A 27,698-nucleotide genomic window follows, 5' to 3' on the forward strand; every position below is an offset into this window, starting at 1 on the left:
ACACTAAAATGATGTTCATATTTTTGCGGCAATACAAACACAGCGACATCTCACGTCTCGACTGCATTCTTATATATAGTGGGCTCAGTAATTCCATACACAGCCTCCTGAGCACAGCTCCGACAGATGGCTCCTCAGGCAGAGCACAACACACACAGGGAACAGAGAAAGACGTGGACTGAACTACAGAATAGTGTGCACACACACAGTATACATATACATTACACACAGTGTGTACTCTATAATGTTCCAGATCATGGAATAGATTTGGATGGTGAGACATGAATGAAATGAAAGAATAAAAGTGACGTGATTGTCATTATTATGATGCACAGCGAGCACACCACACGGTGCACCCTACGAAATGTGTCCGCTGCATTTAACCATTACCCTTGCTGAGCAATGGGCAGCCATGAAAAATCGTTTGGGGAGCAGTGTGTGCTCAGCGGCACCTCAGTGGCACCTTGGCGGTTTGGTATTTCAGCAGTGGGCAGCCATGAAAGTCGCCCAGGGAGCAATATTTGGGGATGATACTTTGCTCAGTGGCACCTCAGTGGCAACCTTATGAATATGGGTCCACTTCCTTAGCCACTAGGCCTCCACATGCATTTGCAGACTGGGAGGCATTAGAAGTAAGGATCTGTCCTCTTCCACGGCACATATAAAGAGACATGTAAATGAGACAAAAAACACACAGCAACGCACAACAGTATTTATAATACAAAATGATTCCTTATTAGTGTTACACACTAGAAGCATTTTTCTTTTTAGCATAAAAATTATTATGAAATACACATTGATAACAGGCTTAATACGAATTGCTTAATAACAGGCTTAATACAAATGAAACCTAATATTAATCTTAATGTAAGATTTAATGTGTTGCCTTTGTATGAATAGCAAAGTTTGCATTGTTTGCCTGAGTTGTATCACTCTGAAGTGATATTCTGGTTCATAAACATCCTCTCAACCTACTGTGTAAATAATTACAGGAATGTGTATAAACCCTTCCCTGTAAGTGGAATGCTTTAATGGGCTTTTTAAATATTATTACATAAACTCTAGACAATAGTTTCAACAGACTAATTATTCACAGTGAAATTGTATATCTAGAGGAATAACATAAAGACCTTGATAGCAGAGAAGCCATTGTTGTCATTCCTAAGTAGCAGGGAATATTACATCAGTCTCAGCAGAGATGGTTTTCACCATGGGGACTGAAGCATTTAGTCCAAAAGTCAATTCAGAAGTGCATCACACTGCAGCCTTGAAACATTCAAGCTAAGGCTTCTGTCCAACGGTTCCAAAAGAAAAGGCCAATAATCAGCCCTGAAAAACGAGGTGGCATTTATCTTCAAGCCGAGGTCTTTGCCCGCATTCCGAATCAACATTTTCCAACACAGAATGTGGTCTCCAGGCGCAAAGCTAAGGTCATTTTGAATAAAAGGCTTTCAAGGCTGGGGTCATTTTTTTTTTTTTATCTTCTTAATGATATAAGCCTCTTACATGCATCCAAGGCAAAGAAAACAAAAACGGCATCAACAGGAAACCTTGATGCATTTCTATAGTTGAATAAAGGACGGCATTCAGAAGCGGCCGACATTATGAACTTTAAAATGAAAAGCTCTTCCATACACGTTTCCTGAGTACTCAAGCATCAGGTCGTCGTAGTAATCGCAGGTACCAAGCATGTGATACCATCTCATTATGTAAAATATCTGGACTTATTAGGACAAGGCCACCTTTTGCTAACATTACAATGAAGTGCATTCTGGGTTGTTGGAAATAAATACTTGGACAAAAAAAAGGGAGCATCACTATTTTCGTGCCTCATTTTAAACTTTACAATAACAAAGGTGTTCTGTTCCCTATGTGCTTCAACCACTAAAACAGAGCACTCAGTGTGGAATAGTTAAAATTAAAGAAAATATTTACTACACATTTTATATAAATACATATACAGTTTGAGACAACACATATATTGAGACAACACAAACATATCAGATCAGTACATATGGTTTAAATAAATTATAAAATACGCCGTAAAATCAGTTTATAGTTCTTTTCTAAGAATCACATGCTTTTCTTTTTATTTACAAGATTCACTTGACTACAAGATGTGGAAGCATCTTGGTGTTTTTTTTTACTGCTGGAGCCCAAATTCAACATGCCACAAGCCAAAATCTCCTGGGACCCCACCCTTGTCAATAATTCAGTGCTTGGAGGAAGAAATTTTGAAAAGAGGGGAAAAGAGAGATGTGGAGGAGGGGCTGGACATGTGGGTGGAGAGTGTAAAGGGTAGACAGGCTATGTGCATGTATGTGGGAGAAACAAAGAAAAAGAGAGAGAGGAAAGCATGGTGGAATAAAGGTGAGTAAAGAAAAGGAGTGAAGGCCCTGAAGCAATGAAGTGACACCACATGGCCTCAACAGTGTCTTCTGTCTGTCTGACTGAGAGAACCTTTAGGATAAAGATGACATGGCTCCTTCCCTTCCTTTAACAAGGGCTTGAAAATAATCTAAAATAATTTTAGAGCTTACAATTCATTTTTAATGTAAGGTTTATGAACGTAGGTATTTACTGCTTTTCCAGTAGCTCACAACCCAGAAACTACAATGAATCAGAGCCCATACGTGTCAACAATAACCAGGGGACAGTCTTGATTAAAGAAATGAGAGTGGTCCGACATATAATCAGATATGTGTGTCATAACACATCTAATCTGTTACATCCTAATTACCATCTTAGTGTTTCATTTATTTGGATCCTGTTACATGTGTTGTTCGGCATGTGTAATGAGTGCATAATTACTGCACGCATAAAAAGACTCATTTGCATGGTATGTTCTCCAGCAATTAAATACTGCATAAGTTATTGTGTATTTAATGTGTATTTTAAAGCATTTTCTTATAGAGAAGAAGCACAACTGATTACATAAAGGAAAACAGTAGAGCCAGTGCATGTTGTATCTGTAGTCCAAACTGTTCCTCTTGCTGGGGTACACCTCATACAGATGAGCTGGGTTTTCCTCCCTCTATTTCCCAGATATTATAACCAGAGTGTAGTGTAATACGACAAAACATCACAACCAAACATTTCGGCAAAGACGTATGATTGTGCACCACATGAGAGCTGATATAATCAGCATAATCAACATTCCTGTGTTCAGTGTTCAAACAGGCAGAGTAGAAATCTGTCATTTCACACCGTTGTTATCTGTCACCATTCTCCATGAGCCTCATCAAGGTCCTGTTCAAAAGTCCATGTCCAGCTGAATGCTGTTGCACAGAAAAACAAATATGTGCATATTTCAACAAAAGCAAGGCTAGTTGGCTCACACAGTTTCAGATAAGGGAATAAACACCATGAGCGTTCAGAGCCCGGCATGTGGTCGTCACATTTGGAGAGGCTCAAGACCTGAGACTGAAGCTATACACTATTGGGTAAAGAGTAAAGAAGATGAAAAAAAATCCCCAAGCAGGATCTAAAAGATATCCTTTATCAGGCATTTCTCAAGGTTTCAACTTTTAGATAAAATAAATATATAACATGGAAGAACTAGGATTGTTTGTAAAAAAAGCTTGCCTTCAACTGCAAGTACTGTGAAGATCTCTGTTTAAAAAAAAAAGGCAGAGCTGGAACTGAGGGAAAAAGCAGCTATAAAAATCAGTTTATGGATATGACTGGTGGTGGGAGTATTGAATGAGATCTTAATGTGTGATAATTAAAACATCAGGACACTAATGACTGTCACGTCCATGCGGGCATGACAAGGCAGGTGCACACAGATCAGAACGAAGAGTGACGAGGAATGAAGGACACTATCACCTGACATCACGAAACTGGGGTTTAATGGTGGAACACAAGACAGGGGAGACATCCGAGACGTTGACATTAGTGAACACGGAACATAACGTTAAAGACCTGACAGCGAACAGAAACAAACAGGGCAGCTTTATACAATTGACACAGGTGAAAACGATTAGGGAACATTTCACATGACAACATGAGTAACCCCATTTTGGACCGGATCGTGACAATGACAGAGCTGGATCAGAACTGGGCTGTAGAATTGAGGGAACGATGCCACACATGATTGATAGAAACTAGAACAATAGTAAATACGTGTATTCTACACATATACACACTGCTGAAAAACATCCATAGTTGCGTGCACAATTGATTTAATAATAAATGGTAAAGTGTTACAGCCAACAAGGAGTTTAAAGTCACCATGAAAAGATCAATAAAGAATTTGGAAAAATTTTACTTCTACATTTTTATTCTTTTAAAAAGAATAAAAATAAGAACTAATGCATAATAGAAACGAAGACAATGGGCATTCATTTTTTATTTTAAAATTCATGAACTACATTTGGGGGTCTCCTTCTAATGCATATGCTTAATTCTTAGAGGAATTTTTTCAGGGTGCTGTAGCAATGAGTGAATTCCCAATGAGTGAAACAAATTGAGTAAATCACTCAAACTGTAATGGATTATGTTTTATTTTCCAGCGTAAGAGAAAACATATCTATTGTGAAATTACAATCATGCTTATTTAGCCATTTAGTTTGTACTAAATAAGATAAACTGTTCGCCTTACATCATTAACAAACGACACCCATACATTCATTTTAGTTTTATTTTACTGGTTTATTAAAAGCAATTAATAAAAGCAACCCATAAAATATAGTTAATGAGTCTATAACCTCATCACAAAACAATGACTGTCTCCATTAAGGGACCACTTGAGATTTCTGCCACCCCCTCCATAATTAGCAGCACTGGAAGAGCATTTTTCTTCAGGGTGTTTTTTATATGATTTCAAATATATCCCCCTGCCCTGAATCCTCTATTACCAAGACCACCTCCCACCTCCTCATAAAGAGGGTCCTGCATGCAAATCAAAATCTGTTGCTTTGTTTTTACTAATGAAGAGCCATGGCCACATGATATGCCACATAACGGCAATCCCTGCAAGGCAACAGAGAGGTGCAGTGTGGGTAAGGGATCTGAGATGCACCAATCATAGCACTGCTTCAGACTGGATTGCTGTTATATTAGGAAACATTAACAGAATGAAAATGAAACGATGGCAGAGGGAGAACTGTATTTTCCTGTTTCTTATCTATGCTAGTAACAGGCATTCAGTTTGATTTTCAGATACTTGCTTGATAAAAATATAGATCATCCATATTTAGTTAAGTTAGAGTGTGTAAAATATACTCTTAAACGCAGTCAGTCAGCAGGTGCACTAGACCTGAGATGGCTTCCCTTTGCAGATTCCAGGATTTATGGTCAGTGGTCGATACACATTAGGAACCACGTGAGTAGGAACCAAGTGAGAAAAATGTCTGTTAACTGTTGCCCCTTGGCCATTACCCACTGGAGTCAAGCTGACCACATCTAGCCAGTGCCAACTGGGGCCCAATTCCTGTCATCACCAAGAACACATCCAGTAAGGCGATGACATCACACTGAATCTGTTGCCATAGAAATCAATAGAGTGACATCACTGAGAAACGCAAGTGTCCATTGTTTGTGCTTGGTGTTGAAAAAGTGTTGAACAATAAGTGACTGTCATACAGAGACAGTCACTTGTTTTACTTATTTGAAATCTATTTTGATGTTCAATGTCTGATCATACTAGTCTGTTTATGAATTAGGCTTAAATCTTAATAAATGAAACAATCAACATAAATCATACATAATTAATCAAAGAGCATACATTAGCATAATGACAAATGTGTGTGGAAGGATACACCGATTTGTCTTCCTACTGGGCACAGGAGGGGCAGTTGGTCAGTGTTAATGAAAAGCTGGAAGTAAAAAAAGAATGATTAATGCTCCCACTGAAGATTAAACAACAATGACGTGAACATGAAACCCTTTTGATTAAATGTGTGCAATCTGCATCGGAAACTGTGCAAAGTGCTGGGATAATCAATTAGGGGACTACGTTTACTGGCCATGCAGAAAACCCCGGAATGATTTTGATGATTTTGATTTGCAGATGTAGCACAAACATGGTACAAAGGTACTAGAAACCGGGGAACATATTACTCCATCTATACACCTCAGATAAATATTCATATACATGTATTCATAATATATCTCACAGCTTAACCACCAGAAATCTTAATTCACATGAGAGTGTTTGATATCATTTAAATGTACCGGTTCTCTGACAGTTGAATTGTTGCACCACACATCCGATGCCCCTTTCAACGTAACCAAAGTAATCAGCAAAATCTTGCTGCTTCTCCCTCATGATGAAGTTTTTTTTCACATTTCGTTTGTGGAAGAGTGCCTATCGTTACATGTACAGATGGCTGTTAATTACACAAATGAATGTGGACGCGGAGGCTGTGAGCTGCAGCAGCAGCAGTCAACGTTTCCCGCGGCCGTGGTAATCATGTGAGCCTAACAGGCACAGAGGATGCGGTGCCAGCGTAACCTAGAAGGATCCCAGAAACAGAGCAGAGAGAAAAAGCAATATGCAGTTCCAGATAGGGACCTAAATAAAAATCATTAACCCTTTGCCTGCTAATTTGAGAGTCAATTTTATGGTTGCTTATGAATTCATAAATTTTTATAATTTTTTGCATTTTAAGTGACTATGTAAACAGTCAATTTATACCCCCATTCATTTCTATACAAATGACAAAGTAATTAAATAAACTGACAATTTGTGAGTGTTTTTCTGTACCCTCAGTTACAGCTTGCTGTTGAATAAGTGGGTGTGTTCTTCTTTTGTTTCTGTAGTGAGGCAGTTGAGGGGACTCCCCTACTAATGGGGGATGATCCCGGTCTGGGGCTGAATGAGTGGGTGGGGTCTCTTCTCCCCTGGTCTTTGCCAGGGCTGCTGGAGACTTGTCAGATGAAACAACAGTTCATTCAACTCATTTGTACTGGGGTTGGGCTCAACAAACAGGCATGGTGACCAAGTCATTTGTCTTCAAAGCTGCCAGCTTGAGACCCATCCATCCTGCTCCTTCCATGGGGGTGACAGCATGAGACATTTGAGCAACAAACAGCTCAAAATTCTTTTGAAACACAGTATCAGTCGACACTACATGACATTTTATTCTGGTGAAAAAAACAGAATATGGTTTGGTTTCATGGTTTGGGATGAAATCTGTAACACCTTTTCTATATATACAAAATCAACAATTGGGAAATGATTGTTCTATATGGCACTGGGAGGAAGAAAATAAAACAGCAATAAACCACTGTCTAAACTGGATTAGGCCAATACCAGTTTGAAGTGAATGGACTCTCAATAAAGCTCTTGATCATTCACTGTAACTGTACAATGCCCAGGTCCACAAATGATATTTCTCCTCCTGAGAAATAACATTTCATTCCCCCATACCTCAGTTAAGACCATGTCTTGAGTTATATAAAAGGGCAAAAAGGCGATGCTGCTTCCCCCAAGACACAGAGCAATCTGCAGAAATCCAATAACTCATACCTGCATCCAGCATTGAGACTCAGCAGGGAAAAAGAATTGACTGTAATCATTTAACTGCATGTTTAGTAATTTGAAAACTCCTACAAGTGCAGATTTATTTATTTATTTATTTATTTATTTATTTATATATAAAACAAACACTTCTGTCTAGTGCATAATTCCACCTAATTGAACTGAACAGTGCTGGATCTGCATCGCCCTTGTCACTAACTCGTTCCCTGAGGCAAAAACACCTGTTCAGCGCCAAACAACACATGTTACACAAGGTGATCACAGAAATCACAGATTCCTCATGTTTCTGCACATTAAGAGCAGATGTCTGCTATAGAGGTAAAAAGAAACCCGTTTGCACATTTATTTGTTCGGGGCTTGTGATCTGGCAGACTGAGACAGAGACAGTCTCCATCGTTCAAATAAATAGAAATAGATAAACGGTATTATATTTCTGGAAACATCTGCTTCAGCGCTTCACCTCTAACCAAATTTAATTTGATTTTGAGATCAAATTACTTCTGACAGATAATGTGAAGTTCTTAATACCAACAATGATTGTGAGCAGTAACCATACATTTCATTGAAGAGTGGCAGTATTATTGCAATCTGTATCGCAACCAAAAGCCAAAAACCCATATTGCATCTAATAATGCACCAGCAACAAGAGCTAAAAAAAAGAGAGCAAACAACGTTATAAACACTGTGATATGGATGTGCTAAAATTAATATTTTACTAAGCAATAAAACAAGAATATCTTCAGATAAACTCACATATAAAGTGTCATCTCACAAAAAAAAACTAATATTACAATTACATACTTAATATTTTATTCACACTACTTATCCATTCTATTCAGAAACATAAATGTAATTATGAATTTATAAAATGAATTTAAATTTTCTTTGCTGCTGTGAATATGAGTAATATTCAGATCGTGAAGAAACCGGAGAATCACTCAAACATTAAATGTTGTAATTGTAACAATTACACTGATTCATATTGAATTGTGTTTCATCACACTCAAGAGTGCAATGATAAGTATTGTGTTACTACAGCGAGATGAGCTACAATATACTGGTCTATATTCGAATTAGATGTATTAGAAGTATTTACACCTCACACACACATGAAGGAGCATGCACACACACACACACACACACACATACACACACACAGCCTCAAACGGTGGCCTGGCCTGAGCATTGAAACCATCAATCACTGGCTTGTAGAATATTCCCTAGACATCCCCCCACACACAATTAGTTCACAGAACCTCTGCCTGGGGAGGAGTCTTTCCCAAACACATCATAAATCCCTACCATTAATTACAGCTCTCATTTATCCAAGTACGTTTTTACAGCCTCTGTGCAGTCCATCTCAAAGAATTGCACACACACGCAGCCTTTCACAGATACGGCAGGATATGATGTCGTGCTGCCAAGGTCGAGCTGACCGTGAGCGAGGAATCATATTACCAAACACGGAGGAGACAGGGTGTGGACAACCACAGAGGTCCTGCATCCTTCTAGCATTGATATTACTATACTATACTATACACAGTTACATCAGACTCACATGACATATTCTATTAAATAGAATAGTCATCTGTGACCTGGAGTGGAGGGAAAATAAACTTGAAACTAACTTGCATATATTCACAACAATAGAGTATATGGCCAAAAAATAAATGAATATAAAAATACCAGACAGTTCTCAACTTCAGGTAACAGCTTGAGGCTGAAAGAATGCACAGTAATGTAAATTGCTATATTTTGCAAGTATTACGGCAATTGCCACTGGTGCAATGTCTCCTTGACTTCGTTTAAGGAGCTGCTATTGTCATGGGCTTGAGAATTTAATTAAACTAATTCAGTTTCTGCCATAATGCACTTGCTCTGTGTTTCCTGGCAGCAAACCTTGGCAGCCAGCACCATACAAATCTTAGCCATGTACTACAAACAGGATATTGGGCATTGCAGGGGGGTTGCTAATCAAACAACCCAGCACAAGGACTAATTATGAGAGTACAACACACACATAGACATACACTACAACCCTGAATCATATCGATAAAACAGGTTGTACCTGTGCTAATAAGTCACATTAGAGAGCACATTAGAGAGTATAAATTCAGCAGGTCATTTATGGAAAAAAAATTACAACAAAAAGAAAGAAATCACAAAATCATGGTGCAAAAATGATCAGATATAGGAACATTGATAATGACCAAGGTATAAATGCTTCACAAAATATGAATCATGCAACTATCTTCTAAAGGCCCATGTTAGAGACAGGAAAAATCCAGGGAACCAGACCAGTCATTGTGACAGACACACACAGAACCCAGGGACAAACATCCTCTATAGGAAATCTGAAAGCTATGAAGAACATGCCAACCCTACTTATACAAGGAAAATTGAAAATGAAACGATGGCATGAATGAATGCAGCAAGATTCAACATCACAGAAAAAATCATCTCCCATATCCACCAGCAGTTCATATTTCCAGAATAATCTCAAACTCCTCTGCCACATGCCAATGTGGCTGACATCTCTATTAGCTGGGTTTAACAACCCTATGGAAGATTTGTACATGTCACACAGGTGCTTAGCCGCTACATCCTGTGATGCATGACACTCATAATAACCAGATCAATCTTCCATGCTCATCCTGCTATACAAACAACACTAACCTCTCCCAACATTTTGCATATCTAATCAATCTTTATGTCATGTTTGCCTTTGGGACCAGTCTCCATTGCAGAAAAATTACATTCATGGCAAAAATGTGCAGAATAATATTTATTATATTATTAATATACATTATTTTAATATAACAATTTACACATTCTTATACATCAGTGAGGTTTTTTATTAGCAGAAATGGATAAATCACAGAGTATTTTGAATGAGAAGTTCAGATTCAAAGCACTACCGGACGGTTCAGTCAACAAAACTAAAGGGATTTGAACGTATTGTCAATGTGAACTAAGCTATCACCGGAGTACATTGAGTCTAAAATACCACTTGCTAACCAAGCAATCAGCTGATGCTAATAGCGCTCCTCCACCTCGCCAAAGGCAGACCACACTGGCTAGTTTTCCGCAGAGAACACATGGACAACTCTACAAGCAACAACATTTACTTAACATTAATTTATTTTGCAGACGCTTTTATCCAAAGAGACTTACAGGAGGAAGACACCAGCAATTCTCGTTCTATTTCTATAGATTTTGACTTTACAAAAACTAAGAGCCCTGATAAGGTCTAACTTGTCAGCAAAGAAGATGCTCGGAGACAAAGAAATTTATTTATTTTTTGTTTTGTGCAGTGTGTATGCATGTTCGTGTGTAAGTGTTAGATTTGTCTGAAATACTTTTTGAATAAGTGGGTTTTCAACGTGATGGTTCAGACTCAGTTTGTCATCAATCCAAACTCCAAGGCTTTTTGCAGACACCGTGGGTGTTAACAGTAGCGAGCCAATTTGAATTGAAAGGTTTTGCTGAGGGGAGTTGTTGCAAGGAAAGATCAGAATCTCAGTTTTGGATAGGTTGAGTTGGAGGTGTCGCTCAGACATCCATGCCGATATGTCTGAGAGACAGGCCGAAATTTTTGTCGCAATAAGCCATAGCTAAATGGGTAGCATAGCTTGCAGGCCGATTAACATAGTAGAGGATGAGGGTCTGTTTGAAATAATTCACATCGCATCCAATGACTGCACGTATGAATTGCCTTCTAGAACTACTACTGTAATGAAAATACACTGCTTGTTTCAACGCGAGAAGGCTGGAGGAGAGAAACCAGCTCGGATGTGCTCACCGGAGATTACTGGACATCGGTCAGTAATCACAGTTATCTTGGGGTCACAGCACATTATTTAAATTCTCAATAGGAACTCGGGTCACACGCTTTGACCGTTATGAAGATGGAGGAGAGACATTTGTGTGTGCCGAGCACTTCATACAAGTAGCCAGACAGTGGAACATACAGCTTTGTTCAAGTATAAGCTGCAGCAGAATTGTAATTCTGTATTGCAATGTTCCATTTAATTTATAAAAATTTGTGTTTAAATGTAAATTTTTAGTTAATTGTAAACAAGATTAGTGCAAGATTAGTTTTGAATTAAAAGACAGTAATCTGCACAAAGCAAACATTTGTCTACTCCTATGTTGATAAGAGTATTAAAAACAGAATGTTTAGGAAAGACTTAAAGGTGTGATTAATGTGCAATTAATTGTGAGTTAACTATGGCAAACATGAGATTAATCGCGATTATTATGTTTCCTGATTGTATGCACCTGTGTATGATTGTATAAAGCTGCCCTGTTTGTGTCTGTTTGCCATTGGATCATTGTTTGGTGATGTTTCCCTTGTCCTGTCCACCATGTATTAAATCCCAGTTTTGTGACGTTGTGCGTATGCGTCCTTCTTCCTCGCCATGTCCATCCATCGTGACAGAAACAGTAACAGAATGGAACACCATACAGCACAATGGAACATTGGTCAGCATGTTGATGGCTTGGTGCATGATACTGCGATGAGGGAGAACTGCATTAGTCCAAAACTGACCTGCAGCGGCACACATTCAGCAAGATTATACTTTACTTTACTTTACTTTACTTTACTTTACTTTACTTTACTTTGCAGATGCATTTATCCAAAGCGACTTACAAGAGGAAGACACCAGCAATTCTCATTCGATTTCTATAGATTTTGATTTTACAAAACTAAGAGCCCTGATAAGGCCTAACTTGTCAGAAAAAGAACATGTACGGAAATTGTTAAGTGCTAGACGAGGATTTTTTTTTTTGTGCAGTGTGTGTGCATGTGCATGTGTAAGTGTTAGATTCGTCTGAAAGACTTTTTGTACGCTTGTCACTAGTGATAAGCAGCGTCGTCTCCTCCCCTGAATAGCAGATGCATTTCAGCAGGAAAATACACAGCCCACACACAAATCCAATTATGACATAATTGAGTGTTGCACGGCTCATTGCTTACAATTGTGGACAAGTAATAGAAAAAAACATGGCAATGCAGCAACAGAAATTAGTCACATGACCCTGGAGACTCCTGGGTAACAGGTCCTAATGTTGGGCTTATTAGGGTGAACTGGCAGTGGGAGGTTTAAACTACTTTTCAAATACCTTTTCAGAACCAGCTCTAGACTAGCAGACATTAGCGTTATTATTCAATATGTCTGGTTAAGCATGCGCCCAAAAAGACACACAGGAAAGAAAAGAGTCACATTCTACTCTACGGGGTTGGTGCTCGGGACTCTGCGCGAAGACAATCCACTCCTTATTAAAGCACTGCTCCATCTTCTCCATCTTCTCCATCGGGATAATGCCACCCATCCAGACTGGTGGAAAATTTCTCCAACATCACAACAGGAGTATTAAAAAATGCTTCAAACTAGTGGGGAATTAGTGGGCTGTTGCCTTGAAGTTGGGAGTAATGAGACCAGGCAGAGGGTGTACAGTGATCTTTTGTCTGAATGCCGGCTAGGTGCTGGCTAATAAAAGCTTTTTCTGAGCTACTTTGCTGTCAACGTCTCTTCTCTCTCCATCATGGAGCCCGTTCGCTACAATATTTAAAATATATTGAAGAAACTTTATGTCCACCATATTAAACTAAACCAAGCTGGTTATCTACAGAAAAAAGACATTCATGGCAAAAATGCACTAATGAAACACACCAAAACAAAGGAGGGATCAGGAAATCCCACCACAAAATAATATTAATCATACATTATAATAATATCAAAATTGACAATTTGATTGAAAATGGTGCATGAGTAAATGGCAAGGAATCCATCTCCAGACTTCTTTCCACTCTGCATCTCATGAGCAGACAGACGCTCCCACTCTGAGATGATTATCATGGTTTTTGCCATTTCTGCAAAATGCTCGAAAGAAAAGTAAAGAAACAATAAAAAAGCTTGGCTCTGTATAATTAATAAATACAACCTCATGGTACATTTGATACCTTCAACTATAAATGCTGTTTATTATACTAGTCATAAGGTCAGTTATTTCACAGTTTATGAAATACCTCACATAATATAGATAAACAAATTTAAAATGTAATTTTCACCATTTCCTCCTGAAAAAAAATTACATGTCTGGCAAGTGAACAACACGGTGAAATGGGTTCTGTACTTCCTCAGCAGGTCTGAGGGACTAATCCTACCTTGACCCTTGGAGTCCAGCTTTTCCACAGTCAGTTGGTAGTAAGCAGGTTCACTTCCTCTGCTTCATAACCTACATTTACAGCACTGCCCTTGTAATGTTTAGGGAGTGAATATTACAAGGACGTCTCACGTTTTGTCTAGTTGATGCAACATGGACTGGACACAGACCCAGACCCAGTGTGAACAAAGGTAGGCTGAGACAATAAAAAGACAAAACAATTTGTTCTTTGATAAGATATGTGCACGCCCCTTATTCTACAAACACACGGATACATTTCAAAATAATCAATCGTTTTTATGAAACCTAAAAGCAAATGTGAGATAGATTTTTTGAAAGAATAAAAAACTGCAACAAGAGAAACATCCCTTACTCTAACCCTGTTACACATCAAAAACTAAGAACTATGAATGACTTTGAACTTGAGCACAGAGGGGTGAAAAAAACCTTTGTTGTACTTTCACCTGTGAGTTTTTTTCTTTCTTTCCATCCCTTTGCTCTCCACACTCTTATTTAGTTCCCAGGACAGAGGGGAGAACTTTTGACAGATCTGAGCAACTCTTGCAGAATTTTCTTTTACTTCAATAACTTTATGTCTTCATTTCCTTATCACTTCTGGAGGACATTACAGGTAACACAGGAGGACCTGAAAACAATAAAAGGTATTTGTATTTATTTTTAGATGCATTCCCATTAAATAGAGTAGGTTTGATGTCGTTCAAACTTATTCATGTACATATGAAAATAAAATATTACAAAAAACAATCCCTCAATTCTACAGAAACGTATGCAGATGGACAAGAGTGTCTGATCAAATTAATACATCTTCTCTTTTTATGGAGCATTTTAATTTATCGTTGAAAAGTCTTCAGATAAAAACTTTATAACCTTGCACCACCACCGTGTGCTTGGTCCTCACCCTTGACCCTTCAGTCAGTCAAGCCTGCATACAGCCGGTGGCTTGGACTGTTATTTAAACGCGACTGTTTACTGTAAAATACCACGACAGCGGAATATATAATCTCGATGGAGCGTGCTGGTAAATAAATAACCCCTGAACGGCTTGCATGAGAGCTAATGCAATGTTGTGTTTGTGGTGTGTGTATGTATGTGTGTGTATTCTGGCCTACAAAGGCAAAGAAATGAACTGTGCAAAAAACTATATATATCACATACATTATGTGTACACATTTTCTGGAAATATTCTATTTTAGGCTAAAGGTGGTAGATTTACATTCTTATTCTAATCAGGGGCTATAAAACGTGCACACACCGGTATTATATATATTATTTTATAGTGTTGGGTTATCCATTCCTGTGCTTTCCTGACTATGCAAATCGATATTTCAGGTCAGAACATCAGACACCCTTCTGCTGAGCAGAATGTGGACATCTGTAGAGTTTTAAAACATTCAACATGATTCTAGAGTCCGCTTCGGATCAGGGTGGCTCACATCATGATGCGCTTTATTGATCTTCTTATTTGAAAGGTATTTTCAGTACTATTTTTGCTGACAAATTTACTTTATCTCAGTGGTGCTTATTTTGAGTCAGACTACCCACAGTCTTTTTTGACATGGAGGCGAAAGAGTTAACCTCTCCCTTGCATCTAGTGGGAGATGGATTTCCGTTTCTTCCACATTTAATGATCCACTCTGTCAAAAGGGAAACCCAGTCTGGGCACCATGGAGAATTTTCTTTTCTTTTTGACCTTTGTAACTGGTGGATAAAGCACACCCCAGAGAGCCTGAGCAACGATACTGCGTGTGGTGTCATTACATGCAGCATCAATCTTATTCTGTCTGCCAGGATGCCATCCCTTTAATTTGCTTCAGTTAGTTTTCCAACATGGGCTGGATAGAGATCCCCTTCTGCGCTGCCAGGGCAGGGTCTGTGATCGCGCTACCATGTTCACTTTCGCACGGCTCCTCTACATTCTTCCCTGTCGGCTTCAAAGTCTTCCTTTTTTAATGATAGACATTAATTTCTAACCAGCCAATATGCCATGTTAACTGTTGATGTCAGAATAACCGATTATGTCCTGCCTCGTGGCTGGTAGGTCACCGACTGCATGTAAACGCTATATTTCTGAGGATTTTAGTTGTTTTATCACTCTGAAATTTGATCTTTGAACATCAGTCCTCTTTACAGATATTTTAATGACTTTTGTCTGAACCCATGATGTATAATATCAAGCCTTCAGGGTCTTGTTGGATTAGAATTTAGACATAGATGTTGATAAAAGAGTTTCATCCGTGGTTCTGACGTGGTATAAAGTCAAAGTCATAAGAAGCTGCTCCAGGCCACAAAGGTTCAATTCAGCCCAACCTCAGCCACAACTGGGTTCTAGAGCAAACAAGCTGCCTGGCACCCTCCCATGTTCGTGGCAGCAATGCGATTATAACTCTTCAAAGCATGCATTGTTCGGCGACCGCAGTTTTTTCCCCTGTCTGCAGGTGAATGTGAATCGAGAGGGTGGTAGCTCCTCCTCCATTGTGTTTTCTCAGGAGTGTAATGGATTTTGGTTACTTAAGAAAAAATCCACTCTAATCCAAGCATAATATATTGCGAAACAGAGAGAGGCATTTCTTGCATTTGGCATATTGCGTAGACCAGTGGTGTTAACCAGCAGTTTCCTGTTTGCTTTACCTTACTAGACCTGGGTGGATATTATCAAAGTAAATAATTGTAATCGTTATATGTGCTGATTCATATATCCTAATACCCAATATGACAACCTGGGCAAATGGGAAATGGAGCTACACATCTCACTTTCTCCATTCATGGATGATCAACATCTCAGTCTTTTATTCTAGACCCAAGTATACATTTACAACAGTAATATATTGTAAGTGATCTGACTTTTAAACATGCAACATTTAAAATAGGTGCATGGTTTCAACAATGAATTTATGGAACACTTTGCTGCACCTTGTCAAGATTCATATCACATTTCCGTGTGCTGATGATCTTTGTGATGTTCAAATTAAATTGCCCTATATGTGACAACAAGGAACTGTATTGAAATGATTTGCCTGTTGTCCCAGAGGAAGCATTTCATGTAGGTACTATAGATTTTATCTGACTATACTCTCTCACTTCCTGTTTTGTATGCCAACCTCGTGGGCAGTAACATTCCCCTGGAAGTGTACCTAATCCCGGTAAGATGCAGGTGGCAGAAGAGATTGGCTGCCCCTGTCTGGAACATTTGTCTCCCCCCTCTCTCTCTCTCTCTCTCTCTCTCTCTCTCTCTTTATCTCTCACCAGTTCCCCCTCCCAGTGTGGAACTAATCCTCATCTGAAAAAGTGCATGAACAAGAGAGGGGTGTGGGGGTGGCACTCTCTCAACCTGGTCCATTCACATCATTCTCAGCTCTGCTCCACAGTGAGAAAAGTGAGGCGGCATTCCAAGGGACGCTGGAGAAGGGCCTGTGTGCCAAAACTTTGAGAGGAAACTTGTTTTGCCGCAGCTCAACTCCACAGGTTGCCTGAAAAAAGAGTTCACCACAGGGGGCTCCGCAGGGGGACGGGACAAACCTTTACAGCAGATCAGATTTTGGACCTGCGTAACGCACACTGTTCAGGATGAGCACCGAAGTGAAGGACCTCTATGATTATTCAGAGTGGTATGAGAACAATGCACCACCCACCAAGCCACCTAAAGAGTGAGTAGACTTGGACTAACCTTCTGACCTTTTGAGATGTTTCATGTGGCCCATTTATCAACTTAATCTTGGTTACACTTAATCTTGTATTTTATGGGTCACAAACCCTGTCATGCAGGTCATAGTTGCTTTTCTGGTGACATCTATCTAGAAATGTAAACTGTGCCTGGTCAATCCATTTAAATGCATAACCCCTGACTGGATTTTCCCAGGCAAACATTTCTATGCAACAAATGGACTGTTTGTGTTGTGTGTGTCAGGGGGTGGTAGGTGCTCTGTGAGCAATCTGGCTGGACCTCTACGTCTTATGATCCTTGTATGTTTGTGAAACTTACAGAGTTATCCTGCCCTGTGACCCCACGGCCGATGACAAGCTCTATCACATCTGCATTGCAGCCATATCTGTGAGTCTCCTATTCCCTGACAACTAATCCTTACTTAGCATGTATATTTTACCCCAGTGAATGCCAGAAAAATGTTTCTATATTGTTGGGATATTATGTGCAGTAAATCTGGGCTTTTACTACCATTTTAATTCCATTTTGCAACAGAAGTAATAGTAAGTTGTTTAACTGGATGGCTCCTATATTGCATGTGTCCCCGACCTGTGCTTCAGTTGTGTAATGGAGGTCTGGTCCATATATTCAGTCTGGGGAATTTTATCATAATTCAGGTTGGATAAGGTCTCGAAGGGGTCATCTGCTGAACTGACCAAGATGCCTTTTGTCTCTAAAGTTGGTGGTCATGCTGATTCTCGCTGTCCTGGCCAGACGAAAGAAGCTGGGTAACAATCAGAAAGGACTCTCTGGACTCCTGAGGTTAGCCAGGTTTTTCTTTCCTTCTTTAACCCCCTCAGAGAAGTTCACAATTTAATTATGCCACACACATCCACAATTAAACACTTTCATTACGGCACATAGGTACACAGGTTTTTTTTCATGCTAGAGGGAAAGCCACTCTTCATTGGTGTTTGACACTGTGTTTCCTCTCCAGCCCAGTAAATTTCTTGGACCACACTCAGCATAAAGGCCTAGCAGTGGCTGTGTACGGAGTCCTATTCTGTAAACTGTTCAGCCTGAACACTTCCCCCAACCCCTTACCATTCATAAAGGATGGGAAAACCCGAGGTGAGAGCTGATATTGGAGTATATTCATATTAAACTATTTTGATTTTAGCATATGAAAGAATTTATAAGATGTGGCAGCTGGGAGAAGTCCTTGAGGGACTTCATGTCTAAGTAGTAAATGAGAGCCTCAGATGTCTGATGTTACAGTAGGATCCGGTGACATCAGAGAGACCTTTCAAAGCTTGGTGTACAGTAACATTGTTTTCCAGACAACCAATGTGTCTGGGAAGCTGTCTTGTCTGGAGAGATCTCTACTAGCAGAATAGTGACTCACTCCAACTCTGCAGCTATCAAGTGAATGTTCTTCCCTTCAGTACTTGGCAACAACACAAAATTCAGAGAACAGAAATTAAAATCCTGTCTGGTGGCAGAAAATAGCAAAGAGTGGCAGTGGTTTCTTAATATTTATTACACAACAATTTGAAGGATTTAGTGAGCATGTGGTTGCAGGATTAGTAAGAGTTATGCTAATACTGGAATAATGTTGTGCACCAGAAGTATATTGAGGACACTTTCCCATGGCAATGGCAACACTGCTTTACACAGCCCTGGGTATTGATCATGTATAGTGTATCTTGGCTAGGCTGCATAGATCCAGAGGTGTGGGTGGGCAGGCAGCTGGATTTCTGGAAAATGTCCAATGGCATTTCATATCCAGTGAAGGTCTCTTCTTTTGTTTTTTTGTTTTTTTTGAGGAAGTGGCAACCTAACACCATAATTTGTAATACTTGTCGTCTGCAGAGTATTGGATGATTCTGTCCCTCTTCTACTATCCCACTCTCTACTACCCCCTTTTGGCATGTGGGACGCTACATAACCAGGTGGGATACGTCCTGGGCAGCCTGTTGTCATGGACTCATTTTGGGGTCCTTGTCTGGCAGAAGGTGGATTGCTCAAAAACTCCAGAGGTAAATTCCCAATGTCCATCGTGACTTTCTGTAAGTTATATTGCCAAATTCAACCTACCTCTACCTCTGAAATCCTAACTAGAATCTGTAGGGTGATTTAGACAACATAAATACAAGTGGAGTATAGTTCAATGCAGTGGTTCCCAACCTTTTTTCCCTGAAGTCCCACCTGCCTGTGTCCAAGACAAGTCAATACACCCCAACCCCAATTTCTTCTCCCATACTCGCATTAAAAGAATAAAGTGATTAATTACAAACATTTAATTGCCAAAAATAAGCAGCAGTTGTGGGATTTCATATTATATAGAGTATACAGTATATAGCCAAGAGTATTATACCAAATTTAGTTTTTCCTATTGAGTGTGTAATTGGGATTTTATAAACAAATTCTGGTAACCTCAGCAAAGATGAAATTGTGCTCTAGCGCCCCCCCAGGGGTGACGCAGACCCCAGATTTGAAACCACTGGTTTGAAATCATTACAGTTGTGTTTTATTATGTGTAGTTTGTCTCTTAGAAGAAGATATTCTTTTGATATCTTGTATGCTACACATGCTTCCTACAATGCTTTGTGCCACAGATATCTGTACGGCTGGCATGTTTGTACGTATGCTGAAGACTCCAAACAATTTGTTCTGCAGTTGGCCAGAGCAGCTTGGTCATAGTTAATCACTTTAGTGTCTGCCAGTGAAAGAGAAAAAGATATCTTCGCTATGCACAGTGAAACTTTTATCGCCTTAAAAGTAAAACCAAGTCGGATTGGACTGCTATTGTTCTGTCTAGAGGCATAATCCACAGGGTTCACGGTATAAACAAGATTATTCATCTCTCCAAGGGAATACAAGGGAAACATTTTCACAACAAAGGGATTGCACAACACATCCAGACACAGAATTAGGAGAGATATTTAGATTTCTAAAATCTAAGATGAATAAGGAATGAATGGATTGTGTTAATTTTGTGCCTTTCTATCCTTCTCTCAGATTTATAAATTCTACTCCCTGTTTACAAGTCTACCTCAGATTGCCTGTCTAGCCTTTCTCAGTTTCCAGTACCCGCTGCTTCTGTTCAAGGGCTTGAAGGGTACAGACAAAACCAATGCCTCTGAGGTGAGTCTGGGAGATCGGCTGACCGAGTAAACAGGGACACTGATGCCTGAAATAATGATCAAATCAATGTTTAGAAGTAAAGCAGCCCATGGATGAAAACTGAGACAATTCACCTGGCCAGATAAAAGAAGGGAGATATCCATCCTGGAATTCATGACAACAAATAGAAAAGAGTTTTTTCTTCTGAAGAAATAGTTTATTGCATAATCATTTAAAGGACAAGGGAATGTATTTTTTTAACTGAAGATTCAAATCACAATGTGGCTATGGACTCAGATCCTGGTTACATGACATATACTGAAAATCTATGCACATAATTTAGTGTATAAGCATCTACCACACGAATACGTGTAAATGTAGTTATTGCGAGGAACTTTATTGTTTGATCTTGGTGAAGCAGGTGTCTTTGCTTGTGTGTGAAATATGAGCAACAGACAGACCAGGAAATTATTCACACTCTTTCGATATGAAAACTGACAAAAGGCACCTTGAGTTGCTGCCCCTTGGATATGCACTTCTGAACATATGTTAGAAATGTAGTACCCCACATTAAGAAACATCCACTGTTTCTTCACATCAGTTTAGCATTTCTATAAAAATGTGGAATTTCTATAATGATATTGAATATATCTATAATAATTATGAATTATGATGTTTGAGATAAAAATTAATTGTAGGAAGGGTACACTGCTTTGTTGCTCATTTGTGTTAAAGCCTATGTCAAGGTAAATCTGGAAATTTCAATTAGATCTATATTTTCCTTCCAGGATCTTAAAAGTAACTACTACACAGATTATGTGAAGAAGATCCTGAAGAAGAAAACAAAGCCCTCCCAGACCAGGTCTGCCTTCTGGTTGTAAGATAATGTCGGCCTTCTGGATTTGAAAACTGCCACTGCTTTGGGATAAACAGCTATTTTCATCATTTGGGTGGTTAACCGAGGGGTTTTGGTCTTAACCAAACCATTCCCCTCTCTATCCAGAACCCTGGTGCTATCAAAACCAGGTTTCCAAACTAATGCTGACACCTGCAAATGAGTGGATTAGGTAGTCACCCTCAGGCAGATATTTTATGACTACACCTTGTCTGTCAATGGGATCATTGTACAGATGCTCTTTGCAAATGCAAATTTACAGAGATATATACAGTGGTTGGAAACTGCTGTCATTGCCAGAATGCATGGAAGAAGACTTTGGTGGGGGGTTATCAGTGTATGCCCGTGTAAGCTTAAATATATGACACTCTGATATTTTGTAGCATTTTGGAAATTTTGCCTAATAATTATTCGAGAAATGCAATAATATGAAAGATAAATGCTTACAAAAATGCTAACAGCTTGCAAAAAAAACACAAAACCATTACAATTCAGTTAAAGGCCACAGGTGAGTGTTATGCCACACAATAGGACATGACAGAAAAATTGGTTTAACCAAACCTTTTATTTGTTTGTTGTTTTTGAACTCACATTACCTTTCCCTGTATCAAATTTATTGTTCCCTGTATCAGTTTATTGTGTTAACAAATGTTGCTTTGTTCATTTGTAGCTCAAATGCTTCTAAACCTGGTGTGGTTGAAAGGATTACTGATGCCGTGAAGTCATACATTTACACACCAGAGGATGGTAAATAATAATCCTAATGTATAGAAAATTAATAATTGGAATTTTTTAATGTAAGTAATGTGAATAATCTAATGCGAATAATGCTAATTTTTTCACTTGCATACTGCTAGTTTTCAAGTTTCCTTTAAAACTTGCGATCTCTTTGGTGGTGGCATTCATTGCTATTTATCAGGTATTTACGTTAATAATTCATAATTCAATTAATTTCCATACATGTGAGGAAAATTCTCTTGCTTGAAACAACTAATTCTTGTGCTTGCCTAGATGGCGGTGTTGCTTATCTGCAGAGTAGTGCCTACATTACACATTGTGCGTAAAGGAGTGGATGAGGACATTGCTTTCCTCTTGGCTGGATTCAACATCATTTTGTCTGAAGACCGGCAGGAAGTGGTCAGGATTGTGGTGTACTACATGTGGTGTGTGGAGGGTATGTTTAAATTCTTCCACAATTGTGTTCCACAATCGTCTTCTGTAATTTTGAAGAAAGTACACAAAATTATTAATTAGATCTAGTCACAGTGACTGAGTGAAATATAAGGATGACAACATTTACAGCATTTTCAGAAGCCCTTATCCAGAGCGACTTACAATCAGTAGTTACAGGGACAGTCTCCCTGGAGCAACTTAGTGTTAAGTGTCTTGCTCAGGGACACAATGGTAGTAAGTGGGATTCGAACCCGGGTCTTCTGGTTCATAGGCGAGTGTGTTACCCACTAGGCTACTACCACCAGTAATAAAGTAATAAAGAGATACTTGCAGCACAAAATAATATGAATTTGTTTTGGATTGGATGGTTCTGGATATTTCACCTTTATTAAAATCTATTTCTCAATTTATTCCATCATCCAAGAGATTTCTTACCTCTCCCTCTCTGGAAAACCAGAAAGTATTGAGTGTTTCTAATTCAATACCTGTGTTGTTTCCCCCGGCACAGTGTGCTACATCTCAGCCATGACCCTGTCCTGTCTGGTTAACCTCGCAATGCTCATGAGATCCATGGTCCTTCACAGGTATGACCAACTTTAAAAGGAATATTTCAAAGTTTCCTGTGAATAAAGCCAGTAAAATAAAGAACAGCACCTGTAGCAGACAAACTTTAATTTTGTTGGTTCTCATTTGTCTTTGTCATGCAATGTGTTAATGTAATGTGTTAATTCTCTGTCAGTCATGGTTGAGCCTCTGCTCCCCTCATTGAAATCACACATTAAATATAAGGAATTGAGTGCTGAAAGGGCTGTTGCTATTACTGACATAACTGTTATTTTGAAATGAGTGGACTCAATTATTTCACTAAACAAAAATGAGGGCATTTTTCTCAGTAATAGCCCATTAAAAATAATCAGATTTCAAATTGAGCTTTAGGCTGAATTGTTGTCAATTCATGTCCAAATGTCTCTTATCTTTGTATCTCAATTTCAGTGACATTTGTTTCCTGTGTTCAGGTCAAATATGAAGGCTTTATATAGAGGAGACATTTACAATGTGTATAATCGTCAGAGGATAATTAGACCATCGAGGCCTGCCCTGGTCTGCTGGATGGGCTACACCAGTTACCAAGCTGCCGTCATCTGTTTGAGTGAGTCCATCTTGCATCTACCCCATTCTGTGAAACCATGAAAGGGTGGGTTTTTTATTGATATTTCCGTGTTCGTACAATAGATTAATATTAATGAACAGATCAAATATAACACCGATATTTCAACATTACATAGTTGATGGTGTAGTATGATGGTGGTGTTGGTGTGACATTTTATTTCAGAGGATATTTACTATTTATTAATTGATGTGAGGAATAATACATTAATGGTGGTTTCTTAAAAATGTTCTGAAAAAATGTCCCACGTCTGTTGTTTCGGGACTGTGTCCAGGCATGATCATCCAGACACTGGTGTTCTTCATCTGCCTCCTGTTTGCTGTGTTCTTGGTCATCATCCCGATTCTGTATGGTCAGAACCTCATTCTGTTCCGCATCCTCAGAAACATGTGGTGAGTGAATGTGTTTGAGATGAATCAAGAGTGATGTTGATAGAGGTGTCTTTGTCTCGGTTGTCCAGCAAAGCAATGTCTTAATTCGGTTTTGTGTATCTTGGCTGAGCACTAAACTGCCATCAGTAACAAACACTCTCACATGCTTGTCTAAAGCTCACATTGATCCTTTTTTCATCCCAGGCCCTTCTGGTTGATGCTTATCTTAGCTGGAATTGTCCAGCACTTGGCTGCGAGGTTTCTGTTTATTACAAAGGATGCCGGAACACGAGACCTGAAAAACCGGTATGGTTGATCAGGAGCTGATTTATACATTTCCTTGTGTAAATAAGTAGCATCATATTGGTTTATTTTATACTGACTACCCTAAAGTGAATATAATAATGAATAGAAAGAGTGTTTTTTGGGGTCCTTTCTTCCAGGGGTAGTCTTTTTCTGCTGACCTACATGCTCTTCCCAGTCAATGTGCTGATTGGTGTGCTGGTTGGAATGTGGCGGATGATTATCTCAGCCCTCTTTAACATCGTCCACCTAGGGAGAATGGACATCAGTCTGCTCAACCGCAATGTGGAGGCATTTGACCCATGTGAGTCAGGACTGCTTTCTCCTGTATCTCCAGTTATTCATAAGATAAGAAAAAAACTTTATAAATCCCAAAGGAAATTATTTTGTCCTAAAAGCATTCTCAAAGCAACAATAGAAACTAAGAAGAGAACAGTAGTAACAGTGTGGAAAATACTAATACTGATCCTGAGAAGATTACCGACAAGATGGGAAAGAGTTGTACACTCTTATTGCCATGAGTAAGAAAGGCTTCCTGTGGAGCTCTGTTCGGCATTTGGAGGCGACAAGTCTTTTGCTGCGTGTGCTATGATGGTTCATCAGGCAGGTGTGCATGGGGTTCGATGGATTGTCCATGATACTGAGAATCTTTTTTAGCATTCTCTTCTCAGACACCTCTGCCAGGCTCTCTTGTCTGACACCCAGGAAGGAACCAGCCTTTATTATCAGCTTGTTCAGCCTGTTGGCATCAGCCAGCTGCAAAGAACAACACACTCTGTACTACAGAGTGGTAGAACGTGGTCAGAAATTTCCTAAACACATTGAACGACCTGAGACGTCTCAGTAGGAAAAGCTGACTCTGTCCTTTCTTGAAGGGCAAAACCACGTCATAGGCAATAATATGTCATATCATGCATAAATTGTTTTATTTTCATTGTCATGTTTGATCTTCATACCTATCTGTCTGTTTGTATGGCCTGTCCACTCACACAATGTAAAAACTCAAATTTAGATGCTGTGTACCTACTTTCTAAAGACTATTTTTTTGCATGCATTTCCTGCTCATGCAAGTGCCAGACAGGCAATTTTCCTACAATTTATGACATCGATGCAGGGACGTAGAGTGCATTGAGCAGAATAAGTAGCCTGCACAGGCAGAATCACTATAGCCCTTGATTGCCTTTGATAGCTACCCTTCCCCCCTCCATCATGTCTGTGCTGATTGCTTTTGTGAGCCTGACTCACCCCCCTGTGGTTTGCTCGGCAGGTTACCGCTGTTACGCTCATTACCTGAAGATTGAGGTCAGCCAGTCCCACCCAGTCATGAAGGCATTCTGTGGGATGCTGCTGCAGTGCAGTGGCCAAGATGGTGACTCTGGGCAGAGGGTGCGAGATGCTGAGGAAGGTTGGTTGTTCCTTTCAGGATTTTGGCTTTTTGTTCCTTTCAAAACACACTCCTCTTGTTTGTTCCTTTGCCATCAGGCAGCGAGCTGATAGATGTTAATCAGAGCTGATAAAAATGTTTCAAAATGAATATTGTCCTTTGAAGTAAGGGATTTTGTCTGGTAATTTAAAACATTCTGCATACAGATCCTGCAGGCACTGAACATGTCTTGAACATGATTTGAATTCCTCTGCATTTCTTTGGTATATTTACATTCAAGAAAGAATGTAATTTTTAAATATTAAATTACAATTTTAGCTAATGTTGACAGTGTGTCTATCATATGAATTATTGACACTGTGTATGATAGATTGTCATAGAATGGGATGGTGTCCCTTATGTTATCACTAATGCCTTGCGAACAACTGTCAGTCATTTGATGCAGATTAGCCATGGATTACACAGATGGGTCTCCCTAACTGGCTGTTTCATATTTGTGTAGGCTTGCACTTTCAATGGCAAGCTCAGTTCCAACTGTGCTCATAAGACCGAGACTCTGGTGACCTTCTGTTAAATTAATTATTGCAATACATTATGATCTTCTTGTGTCTATCAGAGGTGACAATAGGGATTTTTCAGAAACGCACCCCAAAAAAACTACTATTGTTTTTGAACAGTAGATTTTTTCTATGCCAATTTTTTTATGTGCATTAGTGATAGAAACAGACCCCTAATTACTTTTCCCACGTGGCTTGTGGAGTTTGCAAAAGAAACCCCATTGATTTTGACTTATATGACCAATGTCTGTGGAAATTCATAGGTATCCAGTTGGTCCAACAGGAGAAAAAGCAGAACAAGTTGTCTAGCACAAAGAGGGCACGAGGTCACTGGCAGCTCCTCTACACCCTAGTGAACAACCCATCTCTGGTGGGCTCCAGAAAACACTTCCAGCGCCAGAGTTCTGAGAGCTTCCTGAACGGGACCCTCAACTGTGCCACCAATGAAGGGAGCAATAAGGAAAGCAGTCCCAGCAAGAAGGTGGAAAGTGCCAGCTGTAACTGAACCGGCGGGGCATTTTATTACACTGTATGCATTTTGGAAAGTGGACTTCCAGGCCGGCACCCTGCGGGTGGATGGATAAAGGACGTGTGCTTCAGATGGCTCCCATGTTCAGAGATTCCAGTTTATAGCCACGTGGTACTGAATTTGTTGATCTCTGACACCCAGGTTGGAACATGTGACTATTTATGAATGTACAGAAATGTGATATTTACATGTGAAGATTTATCGCATATTTCAACAATTGTAGTGCCATTAGTTTTGCATTTATTGTTGTAACTGGCACCAAGGTTTAAAATATTAATAATAATATAATTACTTGTTTTGACTGATGCAGCCACTAATGCCCATGTCTGCCTGTCTGCTGTAATTGTTCTGTTCTCCATTTAGAAATTTGAAAATGTTCCTTTAACACTGTATTTGTTTGTCTGTAGGTTGTTTTAATATATACTTTCCCTCATAAGTATAATATGTTCTTATAAATAAGAGAATTTGTTCGTGATTTAAAATAAATATATATTAATGGCAATCTGACTTGCCTGCTCTGTCTGTCAAATGACAGCATATGTAGTACACTGAGTTAACAAAGATAAACTCTTCCTTCATGATAATGGTTCCTTAGTAAAGTAGAATTATTTATGGAAACCTCAATAAAAAATATTACATTTTGTACCGACTGTACAGGACAATGCATAATTGAAGAAAAGGCTTTTATAAACCACCTGTTATTTAAAATTACTTAAAATCGACTTATTGAGATTTTGTCCCCTGCAGCGGTGATCATTGTTCTGTCATTAAATGTTTGTAGGGTGGAATGGTGTGAATTGGCGCTGCGGATAAAGAACAAAGGGAAACTGCGGCTGTTATATGAATATGACAAATTCGAATCAACCAGCAGTTA

The 27,698-nt window shown here is 39.2% G+C and overlaps 1 protein-coding gene across 8 annotated transcripts; it reads left to right on the forward strand.

Moving 5' to 3' along the window:
* Positions 1–14,091: 14,091 nt before the first annotated feature.
* On the forward strand, positions 14,092–27,326 carry stra6 (signaling receptor and transporter of retinol STRA6). 8 transcript variants are annotated; one of them, XM_028958914.1, is made up of 19 exons: positions 14,092–14,319; positions 15,008–17,051; positions 17,128–17,322; positions 17,660–17,726; positions 18,058–18,140; positions 18,316–18,449; positions 19,191–19,357; positions 20,340–20,465; positions 21,233–21,306; positions 22,010–22,086; positions 22,197–22,258; positions 22,351–22,513; positions 23,021–23,096; positions 23,529–23,662; positions 23,955–24,072; positions 24,256–24,357; positions 24,495–24,658; positions 25,622–25,759; positions 26,559–26,800. In XM_028958914.1, the coding sequence occupies exons 3-19, from the start codon at positions 17,243–17,245 to the stop codon at positions 26,798–26,800; spliced, it is 2,007 nt and encodes a 668-aa protein (XP_028814747.1). In that variant the 5' UTR covers positions 14,092–14,319; positions 15,008–17,051; positions 17,128–17,242. The 8 variants fall into 8 exon arrangements, with proteins under 8 accessions (XP_028814747.1, XP_028814743.1, XP_028814746.1 ...); XM_028958910.1 differs by having other exon boundaries at positions 15,008–15,147; positions 16,925–17,322; XM_028958913.1 differs by having other exon boundaries at positions 17,031–17,322.
* The last annotated feature ends 372 nt before the right edge of the window (positions 27,327–27,698 follow it).

Source organism: Denticeps clupeoides, chromosome 17, assembly GCF_900700375.1.
Source record: "Denticeps clupeoides chromosome 17, fDenClu1.1, whole genome shotgun sequence".
NCBI lineage: Eukaryota > Metazoa > Chordata > Actinopteri > Clupeiformes > Denticipitidae > Denticeps > Denticeps clupeoides.

Coding starts and splice junctions, on each gene's coding strand:
- stra6 (XM_028958914.1), top strand. CDS start 17,243: ATGAGCACCGAAGTGAAGGACCTCTATGATTATTCAGAGTGGTATGAG. Junction 17,727..18,057: donor TCTGCATTGCAGCCATATCT/GTGAGTCTCCTA, acceptor TTGTCTCTAAAG/TTGGTGGTCATGCTGATTCT. Junction 21,307..22,009: donor ACAAAGCCCTCCCAGACCAG/GTCTGCCTTCTG, acceptor GTTCATTTGTAG/CTCAAATGCTTCTAAACCTG.